Raw genomic sequence first — 15,600 nt, 5'->3', positions numbered from 1 at the left:
CATCACTGCAGGATGAGAGATAGATAATTAAATAGGCGGTTAGAGTGTCATATGGGAGAAATTCAGAGTCAGGGGAAACCAAGGGGGCCTTCAACCCAGTGGAGCTTGGGGTGGGGGTGTCACACGGAAGTGAAATCCAAGTTGAGAACAGCGCAAGGAAGAGGAGGTAGCCAAACCCTGAATTAAGTGTTCCCAGGGGACAGCGGACAGAGCAGGCCTGTCTGAGGAGCCCACAGATGTTGTGTGCAGATTGCAGAGGGCTGAGGGGAAGGGGTCTAGCAGGAGGGGGTTTAGGCCATGGCAGATGAGCTGGGGCTGGGCAGACCTGCATGGCCCAGGGATGGCCCTCACTGAGAAGTTTGGGGTCAGCCCTGCAAGTGCTGGGGAGCCATGGAAGGGTGTGAAGCAGAGGGTGACATTGTCAGTTTCATACTTTGGCTGGTGAGGGGTTGGGTTAGAAGTAGAGTGAGGGGGTCTAGGGCAACTCCCCAGCGTCTGGCTTGGCAATACCCAGGGTAGTGGAGAGGGAGGAGGGTCAGGAACGAGCAGGCCCAAGGGCCATTTTGGTGGCTGGGTAGGTTGCTCAGTCCTGTCTCAGGGACACCCTGTGGGCCCCCAGCCTTTGCAGAAAGCCCACAACTGGTTCGACAGGAAGCCCAGTGGTAGTGTCCCCACCAGGCCCTCTTCCTGGGGGTCAGTGCAGAGGAGGAGCTGCTGGCTTGTCCAAATGCCATGTTCCAGGATGCTCTGCTGCCAGCCCCTGGCCCTGTCTACCCAGAGCTGCTTTCTGCTGAGTGGCAGGTACCGGGTTTTCAGGCTAGTGTGGCTCTGGTCTGCCTGGCCCGTTTCCTCATGTAGCCCAGGTGCCCGTGATGCCCACTGGATGCAGCCCAGACAGCCCCTGGCCGAAGCTGTGCAGTCAGATGCTGGCGATGAATTGAGAAACAATGCTGCCTCGGAGCTGCCCTCCCGAGAGACTCCTTAACACGTCCTCACAGGGACGAGACTCGGACCGCCTACATCCTCCAGGCAGTTGAGAGTGCATGGGAAGGGGTGGACCGAAGGAAAGCCACCAATGCCAAAGACCCACCGGTGGCTGAGAATCCTAACGGGGTCGTGGAGGCAGCGGAGGCGGTCAGCAGACCGTCTTCACTTCCCCAGAACTCTGAGGAAGAGGAGGTGTGTGACAAGAGCGGTGCTTCCCCTGCTCCCCAGCCCCTCCTGGCCCCATCGAGAGGTTGGGGCAGCGGGAAACCTCCCTTCTTTGTTCCTGCTCTCAGGGAAAAGGGTTTCTTTTGGAGTTGAGAGTCTTGAGCTGCTGGTCAGCTCTGCGTTGCCTTTAGAGGGTTCTGAGCTGCGGGCATGCTAGGCGGGGTGTGAGGAAGGCAAGTCGCTTAGCTGTCAAAGCCTCAGTTTCCCCTCCATAAGATGAAGCAGTGAAATTCCATGTGAAATCCTTGTTAGCCCTCTCCTCTAAACAGAGTGGAAACCTCTGATCTAGTGCTTTCACTCCAGGTTTTTCCAGAACTCACCATCGCCAAGTCTGTGGCCGTACTGATTGGCCACTGAGCCCAGGACTCTTCCCTGCATGTCAGGAGGCACCATGATGTGGGGATTAAGACCACACAGTCTCTGGGGTCAGGCAGCTCAGGGACGTATCCTGGTTCTGCCACCTGCCAGCTGTGTGGCCTCAGGCACGTCCCTCACATCAGCCTTGGTTTCTCACCTGTAAGGTGGGGACTGCCACTGTCCCCGCCTCCATGTGGCTGTGGGATGATGCTCAGAGCTGCTGTGTGGAGTGAGTGCTCTGAGCCTGGCTGGCCCTCAATGCTCCATTGACAGACGCTGCTGCTCTTCCTGTTAGACCCTAGGCCTCATGACTGCTGTCCCAGGACCTTGGAGAATGACAGCCCCTTGTACCTCCCCACACCACCACCCCTTTTCCCCGTTTGGCTTATTTCAGACATGGAGGAGTTTTACTGTTGTTTTTTTGATTTGTAAATTTCCTTAAAAGCCTAAAAAATTAAGCCACTTCGAGCTGTCTATACACTGAATACCCCTCATTGAGGCGGAGATCATCAAAGGAGAGCATCTCCACGTAGTCAGGTCTGGTGGTTGCTGTTCCGCTCTGACATCAGTCATCAACCCGTCAGAGCAGGAAAAGGACTTGATTCATAGAAGCCATGGCCGTTTATGGAGAGCCTAATCCATGCCAGGCACAGTGCTCTGTGTTTTTTGTGCAAAAGCACACTGCCCCAAGTCACACAGCCAGAAGTAGCTCAGCTGGTAAATCGTAGAGCCCCCTTTCACTTAAGTGACTTGGCTCAGGTCCCTCGGCCAGGAGGAACAGGGCTGGGACTCAAACCAGGTCCCCTGACTCGAGACCAGCACTGTTGGGGGCCGGTTGCCCTGTCACTGGCCCAACCTAGCCTTCCCCTACTTCACTCTGGCTCTTCCCACAGTGCCTGGGGGCAGCGGCTGCTCCAGGCCCAGCCGTGTGTGGCGTGGAGCTGGACTCACTCATCTCCCAAGTGAAGGACCTGCTGCCAGACCTTGGCGAGGGCTTCATCCTGGCCTGCCTGGAGCACTACAGCTATGACCCGGAGCAGGTGATCAACAACATCCTGGAGGGGCGGCTGGCCCCTGCCCTCAGCCAGCTGGACCGCGGCCTAGACAGGTGGGAGAGACGGGTGGGAGGAGGCTCACAGCGTCCAGCCTGCCCCGGGGCCCTTGTCAGGGGCCCTTCTTAGTTCCTCTGCCTCCCACGCCTCCTTCCCACGTGTCCCGGGACTCAGCTCGCTTGCTCTTCCCCACAGCAGTTTCCCAACCATGGAAGCTAATGTCCTCTTTGAGGAAACAGAAACCTCAGGCCCCGGAGGTCCTCACATGCCCCCTGCAGGGCAGAGTGGGCACCGCCGGACTGCCCTGCTCCACCTCGTAGGAAGACCCATTAGAGCCACAGGGATGTGACCAAGGGGTCGACAGCCTTCAGAGCTCTGATGTTGCTGGCCTGCCGTGTCATTGCCACCTTCCCAGTAGATTCCTGAGGGAGGACAGCCAAAGCTCACTTCCTTCACAACCACCCTTCTTTTTTTTTTTTTTTGGGCTGCACTGCGCGCCTTGTGGGATTTTAGTTCCCGACCAGGGATCGAACCTGGACCCTCGGCAGTGAGAGCGCAGAGTCCTAACCACTGGACTGCCAGGGAATTCCCCCATACCCACCTTTTCCTGAGTTGGGCCCACTGCTTCCCTGCAGGCCCCGGGAGGCAGAAGGAATGAGTGCAGGAATGGATGTTTCTTCCATGAATAAATGTTGTTTATTGAATGAACGAATGAATGAATGAAGTTAGCTCTGCCTTTGGACAAGCTCCTCAGCCTCCGTGTGCCCATTTTACAGGTGAGGGCACTTGAGGCAAAAAGAGCTTGAGTGACCTCTGACTATCTCATAGGGCTGTCGTGAGCAAAACCTGTGTGAATGGCATGCAGGACCAAGGGACACTTTGTATGAGGGGTGGCCGCCTACCCAGGCAGGGGCAGGATTGGACAGGATTGGGCAGGTTTTTAGGCTGTGTCCCAGGTGTGGCTATTGAAGGGGGGTGGAGTCTCTGACAGATAAGGCATGATGGGGGGAATGGGTGCAGGTAGACATCCACTAGCAAGGCCCCCTGAAATGGATTTCTGTGCTGCCCCCCAGACAGGTGAAGCCAGACCCGACTCCCCTGCTGGCATCTCGTCACAACATCTTCCAGAATGATGAGTTTGACGTGTTCAGCAGGGACTCAGTGGACCTGAGCCGGGTACACAAGGGCAGGAGGTGAGTGTGGTGGGCCGTGGGGTTCCAGGGACCCCAACTCTGCAAGTGCAGAGAGAAAGCGAGAAACTCAGGGCCCCCATCTTGATGGAATTGGTCATGGAGCTTCAGCTCGGGGCTCCCCCCATACCTAGCACCCATGTGCTCCCAGCAGCCGAGCTCAGGGTCTCTAATGATCCTGCTTTAGGCTCCAACTCTGCACACAGAGTTAGTGAGTCCTCCTCGTTGACAGCAAAAGGCCAGCGGGACCGAAACCAGCCCCTCTTCCCTTCTTACATCTTTGGAGGTGTCCGCCACTGAATCCCTGGATGGGAAAGCTGGGCAGTGCTTCCCAGCAGCTGCTCCTTGACCTGAATTTTTCCATCTGGTGACAAAATGAGCAAATGAAGGACCTGTCCTGAGTGAGCTTTTCAGAAGTGAATGTATTCCATTTTAAGGCCTTTCCACTTAATGTTTGGTCTATGTCCTTCTTACTTTTTTGGCATTGAAAAGTCCATTCATCATTTATTCATTTATTCAACAAATATTTGCCTGGTGCTTCTAGGCCCTGGATTTATTAGGTGCTGGGGATGTGGTGGGGAGTGAAACAGGCAGGGCCCCTGCCCACGTGGAGTTTGCACTAATCAGCTTGGCAAGCAAGCAACATGAAATTGCAGATGAAAAAGATTCTCCAAGGTGCAGGTGCACTGACTTCCAAGCCTCTAGTCGGGGCTTCAGTCCAGGCAGAAAGGCTCCTTGGAGAAAATGATGTGGGACTGACTGTGGAAGGACGAGGAAGGGTCAGTTGTGCAAAGGGGGCAGAAGCTTTCCAAGCAGAGTGAACAGCAGGGGTGGTGGCCCCGAGGACGTGGGAGCATGGTGAGGGTTGCCTGAGCCGATACATTATGTTTTGGAAAGATCACCTGGCTTTGGAATGGAGACCCCTTGGAGGGGCTGAGAGTCAGCAGCCACATGGCATGATGGAGAATGGCAGGATCAGACACCGTCAGCCCTGCACTAGACCCCCAGCGTTCTCCTGCATGGGGCTGCTTCACGGAATCCAGAAATCTAGGAACCGCTGGATAAGTCCAGCCTGCCCTCTCCCCCAACATGTAGATGGAGGTGGTGAGGGTCAGAGAGGGGAGAGGACCTGCCCCGTTCTTGGGATAGGAGCCTCAGTGCCAGAAGCTCAAGCTGTTCCCCATTCCCGGGGCTGTCCAACGCTAGAAGCGTGGCTGACTGCTGGCCTGGGTACCCGGCACAGGGCAACTATAAAGCCATCTGGCTGGCTGGACAGGAAGCATTTGCAAACTGCTTAGTCACGCACGTTGCAACATCCCCAGATCCCAGGCTGGCGATGTTCTCCCGTATCAGTGGCCACTGTTCCAGGCCAGAATGACCCTGCCATGGGGAGAGGGGCAGACGAGGAGGGCTGTACCCCTGCTCAAAGGAGCTCCCGGCTGCCTGGCTGAGAGACCAGGTAGCAAATGTTTACTGAACTTGTTGTGCCGGGTAGCCCGGGCAGAGTCTCTGTTCATGTGTTCATTATTTATTTATTCATACAGCAAATATTTATTAAGTGATTCACTATCTCCAGATCCTGTGCTAGAGACACCAGGAGACAAGGTGAGCAGGGTGCCCAGGCCTCATCCTCAAAGGGCACAGAGACTGTGGGAAAGACTTAGGACATTAAACGAGCCGTGACAGAGTGGAGAGGTGCCAGGATGGGGCACGGAGGGGCCTCAGTGGGGACCCCTGTCCTGATGCAGGCAGGGCAGTGGGGCTTAGGGCCTCGGCCCTGCCTTCACAGAGCATGTGAGAAATTAAGTAGCACAAGGCAGATCACCCTTGAGTTAAAATGTGTGTGTGTCATTAAACCAGATACGATATACTCAGTGGCTCAAGTAATAAGGAAATCTGTCCCCTTGCATCACAGGGTAGGGAAATCTAGGCTTGGTTGACCTGTGGTGCAGCCACATCATCAAGGGTGCATCTTGCTCCCTCAGGGCCGCTGGGTAACTGCAGCTGTTTCAGCTGTGACGTCCAGAAATGGCACAGCCAAGAGGAAGTCTGGACCAGGTCTTTCTGCATCTCTCTTATAGGCCAGGAAACCTTTCCCAGAACTCCCCAGATTCCCCTCACATCTCACCGAGGAACTGGGTCACAGGGCCGAGGTCCAGGGCTCCCGGAAAAGGGGGAAGGGGGAGGACCTGAGCAAAATGAGGGTCTGATAGGAGTGAGGGTGTGGTAAGGGGGGGTTGTTGGGTAGACGCCAAGCACATGTGCCACAGGTGTGTAGTAGCTAAGGAAGGAGGCGGTGTGTGTAAGGTGGGGTCCCCTAACTCCTTTGGACTGGACAGTGGTGCCCTGGAAGATAATAAGTGTTCTCTCTCAAATTAGTTCTATTGCCAAAAATGTCTGTGCACCCTGTGTGCCTCCTGGAGAGTCACAGGGCACATTAGTACATTAAAGGCTCTGACAAGTCCTGTAGTGAAAGAAGTAGGATTCCCTTTGCTGAGCTCAGCAGGTGCCAGGTCCACTTCTGCTCATTGTCTGATTTCATGCTCACCTCATCCCTGGGAGGCAGAACTAAGTCTTGGCAAGGATAAGGGGCCAGCCTGTGATCACACCACTCAGGAAGTAGCCAAGCAGACTTGAGTCAGGAGGCCTGTGTTATGGCCGTGGCTCTGCTGGTAGAAGATGTGTGACCTTGGGAAGGTTACATTGCCTCTCTGGATCCCCTGATTCCTCACCTGGAAAAGGGGGGCTTTATTGCCTCTGCAGACCCTTTAGAGGTTCAAAAGTGGGTGTCACCCCACTAAGGGCCAATTTGAGTTGGGCCTTGAAGGATAGGCTGGAGGAAACAAGGAGGGAAAAGGTGGCACGTTTCAGGAGAGCCCGTGTGTTCCCTGGGCTTGTAGGAGGCCAAGGAAGCAACTTGCTCCAAATACGGTCTCCAAAGCTACTGCTGCTTGACTGATGTTCTTGCTCTCAGATGGATCCTTTTTTTTTTAACATATTTATTAGAATATAATTGTTTTACAATGCTGTGTTAGTCGCTGCTGTATAACAAAGTGAATCAGCTCTTTGTATTCATATATCCCCATATCCCCATACTCTTGCGTCTCCCTCCCACCCTCCCTATCCCACCCCTCTAGGTGGTCACAAAGCACCGAGCTGATCTCCCCATGTGATACAGCTGCTTCCCACTAGCTATCTATGTTACATTCAGTAGTGTATAGATGTCAGTGCTACTCTCTCACTTCGTCCCAGCTTACCCTTCCCCCTCCCAGTGTCCTCAAGTCCATTCTCTACGTCTGCATCTTTATTCCTGTCCTGCCCCTAGGTTCATCAGAACCATTTTTTTTTAGATTCCATGTACATGTGTTAGCATACAGTATTCGTTTTTCTCTTTCTGACTTACTTCACTCTGTGTGACAGACTCCAGGTCCATCCACCTCACTACAGATAACTCACTTTCCTTTCTTTTTATGGCTGTGTAATATTCCATTGTATATTTGTGCCACATCTTCTTTATCCATTCATCTGTCGATGGACACTTTGGTTGCTTCCATGTGCTGGCTATTATAAATAGAGCTGCAATGAACATTGTGGTACATGACTCTTCTTTTTTTTTTTTTTTTTTTTTTTTTGCGGTTCGCGGGCCTCTCACTGCTGTGGCCTCTCCCGTCGCGGAGCACAGGCTCCGGACGCACAGGCTCAGCGGCCATGGCTCAGGGGCCCAGCCGCTCTGCGGCATGTGGGATCCTCCCGGACCGGGGCACGAACCCGCGTCTCCCGCATCGGCAAGCGGACTCTCAACCACTGCACCACCAGGGAAGCCAACCGTGACTCTTTTTGAATTATGGTTTTCTCAGGGTATATGCCCAGTAGTGGGATTGCTGGGTTGTATGGTAGTTCTATTTTTAGTTTTTGTTTTTTTTTTTGTGGTACGCGGGCCTCTCACTGCTGCGGCCTCTCCCATCGCGGAGCACAGGCTCCGGACGCGCAGGCTCAGCGGCCACAGCTCACGGGCCCAGCTGCTCCACGGCATGTGGGATCCTCCGAGACTGGGGCACGAACCCGCGTCCCCTGCATCGGCAGGCGGACTCTCAACCACCGCGCCACCAGGGAAGCCCTATTTTTAGTTTTTTAAGGAACCTCCATACTGTCCTCCATAATGGCTGTATCAATTTACATTCCCACCAACAGTGCAAGAGGGTTCCCTTTTCTCCACACCCTCTCCAGCATTTATTGTTTGTAGATTTTTTGATGACGGCCATTCTGACTGGTGTGAGGTGATACCTCATTGTGGTTTTGATTTGCATTTCTCTAATGATTAGTGATGTTGAGCATCCTTTCATGTGTTTGTTGGCAATCTGTGTATCTTCTTTGGAGAAATGTCTATTTAGATCTTCTGCCCATTTTTGTATTGGGTTGTTTGTTTTTTGATATTGAGCTGCATGGGTTGCTTGTATATTTTGGAGATTAATCCTATGTCAGTTGCTTTGTTTGCAAATATTTTCTCCCATTCTGAGGGTTTTTTCGTCTTGTTTATGGTTTCCTTTGCTGTGCAAAAGCTCTTAAGTTTCATTAGGTCCCATTTGTTTATTTTTGTTTTTATTTCCATTTCTCTAGGAGGTGGGTCAAAAAGGATCTTGCTGTGATTTATGTCAAAGAGTATTCTTCCTGTGTTTTCCTCTAAGAGTTTTATAGTGTCTGGTCTTATATTTATGTCTTTAATCCATTTTGAGTTTATTTTTGTGTATGGTGTTAGGAAGTATTCTAATTTCATTCTTTTACATGCAGCTGTCCAGTTTTCCCAGCACCACTTGTTGAAGAGGCTGTCTTTTCTCCATTGTATATTCTTGCCTCCTTTATCAAAGATAAGGTGACCGTATGTGCGTGGGTTTATCTCTGGCCTTTCTGTCCTGTTCCATTGATGTATATTTCTGTTTTGGTGCCAGTACCATACTATCTTGATTACTGTAGCTTTGTAGTATAGTCTGAAGTCAGGAAGCCTGATTCCTCCAGCTCCGTTTTTCTTTCTCAAGTTTGCTTTGGCTATTCGGGGTCAGATGGATCTTTTCCTGGCTGATTTTTTTTTTTTTTTTTTTTTTGCGGTACGCAGGCCTCTCACTGTTGTGGCCTCTCCCATTGCGGAGCGCAGGCTCCGGACACGCAGGCTCAGTGGCCATGGCTCACAGGCCTAGCCACTCTGCAGCATGTGGGATCTTCCCAGATCGGGGCATGAACCCGTGTCCCCTGCATCGACAGGCAGACTCTCAACCACTGCGCCACCAGGGAAGCCCCCTGGCTGGTTTTGCCCCTGATTTTCGTTTCCTTCTCTGGCTCCAAATGAGGTCATGGGGCCAAAGCCACACTTCTTGGATGGGGTACCCAGGGCACCAGGCTCCTCTGTCCTTACCCGTGTCCTCTCCTAGGACCCAGCTGGGGCAGGTGCAATTTGCCAGGCTTCTCTGTGGTCCTGCTAGGAGCAACATAACCAGAGGGCGCACTGTGTGAAAGAACCTCCCTACTGCTAGGACTGGGGGCCAGGTAGACCAGGAGCTGTGAGATGTGGCAGAGAGAACAGTGACAGCTCTAATCCATTCTTGGTCCCCTGGCCCAGTGCAGGGCCTGGCGCCTAGCAGGCCCTCAGGAAACGTGTGTTGATTGAATGGGTGTGCTTCTGCCAGTGGCACCAACCACCTGGACATGCTTGGCCCCTTTCATTTCCTCTCTGCCTCTTTTCTCTCCAGCCCTCAACGTGGCAAAGAGCCAGGTAAGGGCCGAGGCCACAGTCACACGCCCCCTCTCCTGGCATGAGCTGAAAGATTCCTGTGGACCAAGATTTTTCCCTGGTCCAGACAAACGTCTCTGCACCATAGAGCCTCCATTACCCCTTCTCCAGCTCCCCCACTAGGCCCCCTGCACCGCAGTTCATTTCTCCTTTCCTTGTGTTTCCAGGACATGCTTGCCTTCATCTAGCACCCTTCTGCTCTTTGCCACTAGACTGAGCTCCTTAAGGGCAAATCCAGATCTTACTCTTTTCTGAATCTCTCCCTAACCCAGCTTTAGCACCCTGCCCAGCATATAGTAGGCCCTTTATAAAAACTGTTGAAGGAAGCAAATCCTAACCCGCCATGCTGGGGGCTGCAGTCCTGACCTGCACCAGGCTCCCAGGCTAGACACAGCCCACCAGACTCAGGCGCCTGCCCCTCCCTGCACCAAAAGCCAGTTAATAGAAGATTTTTATGAACGCTATAGACTTTGTGTCTCTTCTTTTTTTTCCCCTTACCCTTGATACATTCCAGAGGCCCGATTTCACAGCTAAGCTGGATTTTCTTTCCTGGCATCTCATATTGATTTCCCCTGCAGGGCTAGAAACTACATTCCACAGGCCTATGTGTCTGACAAACCAGGTTTTTCTACAGATTTGCAAAACCCGGAGTCCAGAGGCCTGAGTCCCCGCTATGGCTGTGGTACAGCTCATTGTGTTCCCAAACACGTCCCTCCCCTTCCCTCCCCTGCACCCGACTTTCCTCCCCTGTGATATTACAGGAGTTAAACTTTCAGACTTTTTCCTACCATGCAGTCTGACATGGAAGATTGAACTGCAGGACGGACGGGGCCCTGTGCTAAATCGGGGGTGAAAGTGAGAGACCGGGACCCCTCCTTGCCCCTCACACCCTGAGGCCGCCTAGGGCTCCCCTGAGCTCACTAAGAAAGCGACATGTGGCCTTGCTCTTTCTTCAGTTTGTGTTTGTTTTAAAAGATTTGGATAACCCCAGGCCCCTCCTTGGAGTAACCAGCCATTTGGCAGGGGGCTTACTAGCCCTCTCTCTGTGCATTTACGTGCATAGATAGGTATGTGCCCACAGGAGGAGACAGTTGTTCTGGTTTGCTTTCTGCTTTTTATACAGATGGGATCATACTGTGCGTTTTTCTCTGCATCAGCACAAATAGATCGCCATCATTCTTGAGAGCTGCCGCCCAGCATTCTGTGGCACAGAGGGAGCACAGGTCCTTTGGCCATTTCACCCGTGATGGACATGAGTTGCTCTCCATTTTTCACTGTTAAAAACGATGCTGAAAAGAAAATCCCCAATCAGACCTCTGTGCGCACATGGCCAGCGTTGCTGCAGGGTGGACGCCTTGAAAGGGAGTCTCCCAGCTGAAGCGGGGGGCATGTTTTCCACTTTAACAGCTGCTCCTGGGGTGCCCTCTAGAGTGGCTGGACCCAGTCACATGGGCATCAGCAGCGGTGAGCCCCACGCCCCCACCAGTGCTTGATCTCGGTTTGTGGCGGCCTGAGGCCGGGAGAAGTAAGCCATGGAAGCTGCAGCCCCTTCCCATGCCTTCAAAGCCTAATGGTTTTCCTTTGTGCCTCCTTGCTGTTTCCTCTCGGTGCCAGGAAGGAGGAGAGCGCGCGGAGCCTGCTGAACGACAAGCGTGAGGTGGTGGCGCAGCGGCGGCGCTACGAGCAGTACAGCGTGGTGGTGGATGAGGTAGGCGTCCCCAGGCCACCGGCCGTGCTGTGGGGGGAGACCAGCCAACCCCGGGCCCCTCGGACCCACACTTCTGCTGTCTCAGGTTCCAGTGCAGCCAGGGGAGGACTTGCCTTACCGCGGTGACGACTACGAGGATGAGTATGATGACACATATGATGGCAACCAGGTGGGCGCCAACGACGCAGACTCAGATGATGAGCTCATCAGCCGCAGGTGAGGCTGTCAAATTCCAGGGGCAGAGCGGCCTCCCTCAGCCTCTTGTTTATACAGATGGGGGAGCCAGGGCCCAGGTCACGTGAGCAAGTCAGTGGCAGAACCAGGGCCCGAACCCAGGCCTCCTGACTCCTAGTCCAGTGCTCCCTCCACCCCAGCCACCCCCTTGGCCGGTTGGTCCAACCTACCCTGAGTGAGGCAGCATTTATTGGGTCTCATGCAGGAGTTTTACATTTTTCTTCCTAATTGCAGAAAACTTTTCCCAGTGGGATCTTATGGAGATTCCCCAATTCCCCGGTAAAAGCAGAGCTGCCCTGACTAGAGAGAACTGGAGACCCCCACAGCCTCAGCTCAGTCTCCCCAAAGCCCCCGCGTCAGACCCTGGTACCCACATGGAATCCAGGGGCTGGAGCAAAGCTGGCTTCAAAAGCACTTTGGTTTTTCCCAGCCTCCTGAGCCCTTCCCCACCCTGGCAGCCCCTCTCACCCAGTGGGGTTCCCTCCTCCCTGAGGCTCACTCTCCAGGTTTCTAGTCTTTGATCTCACTTTCTCTCTAAACCCTCAGGCCCTTCACCATCCCTCAGGTGCTGAGAACCAAAGTGCCCAGAGAAGGGCAGGAGGAGGAAGAGGAGGAGGAGGAAGCTGAGGACGAGGCCCCCAAGGTACCTCCTTGGCAGGTGGCAGGTTAAGGGGAGGGTACACTTCTGAGAGGTGAATCAGGATCTGCGCCCCGCTTCCCTGAACCTGGCCTTGAGGCGGCTCCAGCATTACTGCCCGGGAGGGTGGAGGTCCCTCTGAGCCCGGGATGTCTGCTTGGAGAGCTGCTGGCTTAGAACCCACCTCTGCTGCCCAGTGAGGGCCCAGGGGATGGATCAGAGGCTGGGCCTTCGAGCTGGTGGGTTCATTAGTCCCAGGAGCCTGGGGCCCAGGAGAGGGACAGCTGTTGGCCTCTGTACCCAGGTTGGCAATTCTTGAAATCAGAGAGGCGTTGGAGCCCAAGGGCCCTTTGGAGGTCATCTGGGATGATGGGTTTGAAAATTCTGTTTTTTTTTTTTTTTTTTTTTTTTGTGGTACGCGGGCCTCTCACTGTTGTGGCCTCTCCCGTTGCGGAGCACAGGCTCCGGATGCGCAGGCTCAGCAGCCATGGCTCACGGGCCCAGCCGCTCCGCGGCATATGGGATCCTCCCAGACCGGGGCACGAACCCGTATCCCCTGCATCGGCAGGCGGACTCTCAACCACTGCGCCACCAGGGAGGCCCGAAAATTCTGTTTTTTAGCCACTAAACTTTTTCTTCAAGTGAGATCTTAACTAGAGCCTCATATAAAATAGATAAGAGCAGCGCTGCTCAGGTTGAATGGGGCAGCAGCCTGGGACCCCTGGATCCCCCCCCCATGTCCTCCCGCCAGGGTGACAAATTCAGATGTGTCCGGGGCCAGGCCACCAACGTAAATGAGTAGCGGGGCCTGATGGAAACTGAGGTGGGGGGACACACACGCCCTGCCCAGGGGCTCCTCAGCACTGTGGAGGCCCGGACCCTCCAGGGCTTTCCCTTCTTCCAGGCAAGGGATCAGCCTGGATTTTTATGTCAAATCCTGAAGTTTTCAAAAGTTACTAATTCCCCTTGTTTTGTTGTTGTTTTTGTGAAACAGCCCGGGCCCCCAAAGCCTGTCTGTGGTCCTCGGGTCCTACTTTCTCCCGCTAGTCCAGTCTCTCCCCACCTTGGCACAGGGCGGGCGCTCCCGCAGCCCATTGCTTGTGGCGCCAGCGGGGGGAGGAGTCAGCTTCCAGGGCGCTCTCTTGGGTTTCCAGGCCCCGTGTGGTCTTTCGTGGTGGCCATCCTGGCCTTGCCCCATTGCTCCCACCTGTCATCATCGTGCTCCTGCTATCATGGAGCCATCTTTAGCTGCCTCTCTTCCGGAAATTGGTGGGAGGGTCAGAGGAGGGGCTTCTGGTGGAAACCTTGAACCATAGCAAGCCCGCTCCATTCTGGGGCATTGCCCAGCCGCACTGTGGCTTAGCCCCACTCCTGGCATGGGGGTGTCACCAGAATTGGGCCAGGTGCAGCCTCACCTCAACTTAGGGAAATGGGGCAGCTCTTGATTCTTTTCTCCCCTCCCCTCCACAGCCTGACCATTTTGTGCAGGACCCTGCAGTGCTGCGGGAAAAAGCAGAAGCCAGGCGCATGGCCTTCCTGGCCAGGAAGGGGTAAGCATTTAAGAGGCTGTGTTGGTGGGAGGGGGAAGCCCAGCCAACCACACAGGAAGCCCACACACAAACCCCAAGTGTTTTACATGTGTTAATTTAGTTCTGGCAACAGACCTATGAAGTAGCTACTATTACCATTACCCTTGTTTTACAGATGAGGAAACTGAGGCCCAGACATGTTAAGTAACCCGCCAAAGGTCACACAGCTAGTAGGTGGCGGAGCAGAGACTGAGTCCAGGTGGCCTGTCTCTGGGGTCCACACTTGTAACCATTACTTGATAGACACTACAAGGGGTTTATCACCCAGTGTGGGAGCATGATGTGTCCACGGCTCGCTGGTGTCAGGCAGAGTGTAAAATGTGGGAGAGCCCAGACAGACAGACAAGCACATGTCCTTTATGGCCAAGAGAGGCATGTTAGGGATGGGGCATGTGAGCTGGGCCCTTAAAGGTGGAAAGTGTGCAAAGGAGTTTGTCATGTGAGGGGAAAAAGGCAAGAAAGCTCAGGGTGGTCAGGGAGGGGGTCTTCAAAGGGGAGCTGGGAACAGGTAACCAGAGACTCCTCTAATTCACCCCGTTGTCTTCCTGGGGGTGGGGTGCGGTCCAGAGGGGCCAAGGACCTGCCCCAGGTCCCTCTTCCACTTAAAGCCAAGCCAGGGGTTTCAAGCCCAGTCCCCCATCCTCGCCCTGGGACTCCCACAGCCCTGCCCACTGGGTGCAGGGGGCCTAACCAAGTGGGGAAGACATTGGATCTCATTCTGAAGGCAGCCGGGAGCCACAGAAGGTCATTGAGCAGAGAGCAGAGTGACTCTGACCTCTGATCCATCGCAGCCCCCTGAGCACAGAGCTCTGGGTAAACCCAGCAGCTGATGTGGTCTGAAGAGGCCCAAGGTCATATCTGAGTGCACTTGGTCTTGGGAGGCCACCAAGCAAGGCCCTGGGCTGTAGAACTGGAGTCCTACCTCATCTGTATCACGTGGCCCTGGGTGGAGAAGAGAGGGGCTCATCCCCAGGCCCTCGTCCTCTCTGCACTGTGGGCTGCGTTCAGCCCACTAGCTGGTCCACCCTCAGAGCTTAGCCAGAGGCCCATTGGGAGGCAAGGCTCAGAGGAGAGTAAACAGAGGGCACGGCGCTGGCCGGAGCCTCCGCAGCCCTGCCCCTGCCGGGTTCCATTTCTCCTCCCCCTGGAAGCTGGGACGGGTATCCTGGCCCAAGCTTTGTGTCCTCTCCCAGGGTCCTCCGAGGAAGGCAAAGGGCTCTTCCCATCAGGGCCTCCTCCTTTGGCTGATGGGTTCTTGTGGGGGCGGGTTGTTCCTCCCTCAGGTACCGGCATGACAGCTCGATGGCAGTGGCTGGCAGCCCCCGGGGCCACGGGCAGAGCCGAGAGACAACACAGGAACGCAGGAAGAAGGAATCCAGCAAGGCCACACGAGCCAACCACAACCGGAGAGCCATGACCGACCGCAAAAGAAGCAAAGGCATGATTCCATCCTGAGGCCGCTGCACCAGGGCCAGCCGGACCTGCCAGGCTGAGGTACCATAGCCTGGGGCCTCCTCGCCAGTTGGCCCCCTGCCAGACCCCAAGTTCAAGTCCACCCCTCGACAGCCTCAGCTTCGCAGCCCCTGAGAAGGCCACCTCGTCGTCTGCCAGCCAGCCGTGAGCGCCATCCTGCAGAACACACAGTGCCTTATCCACAGCAGAGGAACCGAGCGGTCAGCGCGCAGGTGCAAGGGACAGGGTTGGAACCCCAAGGCCAGCCCCCAAACCTCGTGCAGCTGGACACCACGTCCCTTTCTCCCTGGACGGCAGGAAACCTGTGTATTCAAAAACAAAACAAAAAACACAAAAAAACCCTGCGAATAAAGTTTTGACCCTTTC

At 54.6% G+C, this 15,600-nt stretch overlaps 1 protein-coding gene across 1 annotated transcript in view; it reads left to right on the top strand.

Moving 5' to 3' along the window:
* The window catches only part of ASCC2 (activating signal cointegrator 1 complex subunit 2), a 40,186-nt gene extending 24,586 nt beyond the window's left edge, over positions 1 to 15,600 (top strand). Inside the window, exons 14-21 of the mRNA XM_079717282.1 lie at positions 999 to 1,179; positions 2,463 to 2,677; positions 3,695 to 3,814; positions 11,208 to 11,301; positions 11,387 to 11,517; positions 12,082 to 12,178; positions 13,643 to 13,722; positions 15,045 to 15,600. Coding sequence (XP_079573408.1) covers positions 999 to 1,179; positions 2,463 to 2,677; positions 3,695 to 3,814; positions 11,208 to 11,301; positions 11,387 to 11,517; positions 12,082 to 12,178; positions 13,643 to 13,722; positions 15,045 to 15,216 — 1,090 coding nt within the window. The 3' untranslated portion in view covers positions 15,217 to 15,600. The remainder of the gene's footprint in view (positions 1 to 998; positions 1,180 to 2,462; positions 2,678 to 3,694; positions 3,815 to 11,207; positions 11,302 to 11,386; positions 11,518 to 12,081; positions 12,179 to 13,642; positions 13,723 to 15,044) is intronic.

Source organism: Hyperoodon ampullatus (genome assembly GCF_949752795.1).
Source record: "Hyperoodon ampullatus genome assembly, chromosome: 13".
Classification (NCBI taxonomy): domain Eukaryota; kingdom Metazoa; phylum Chordata; class Mammalia; order Artiodactyla; family Ziphiidae; genus Hyperoodon; species Hyperoodon ampullatus.
This window is presented reverse-complemented; position numbering and strand designations above follow the sequence as displayed.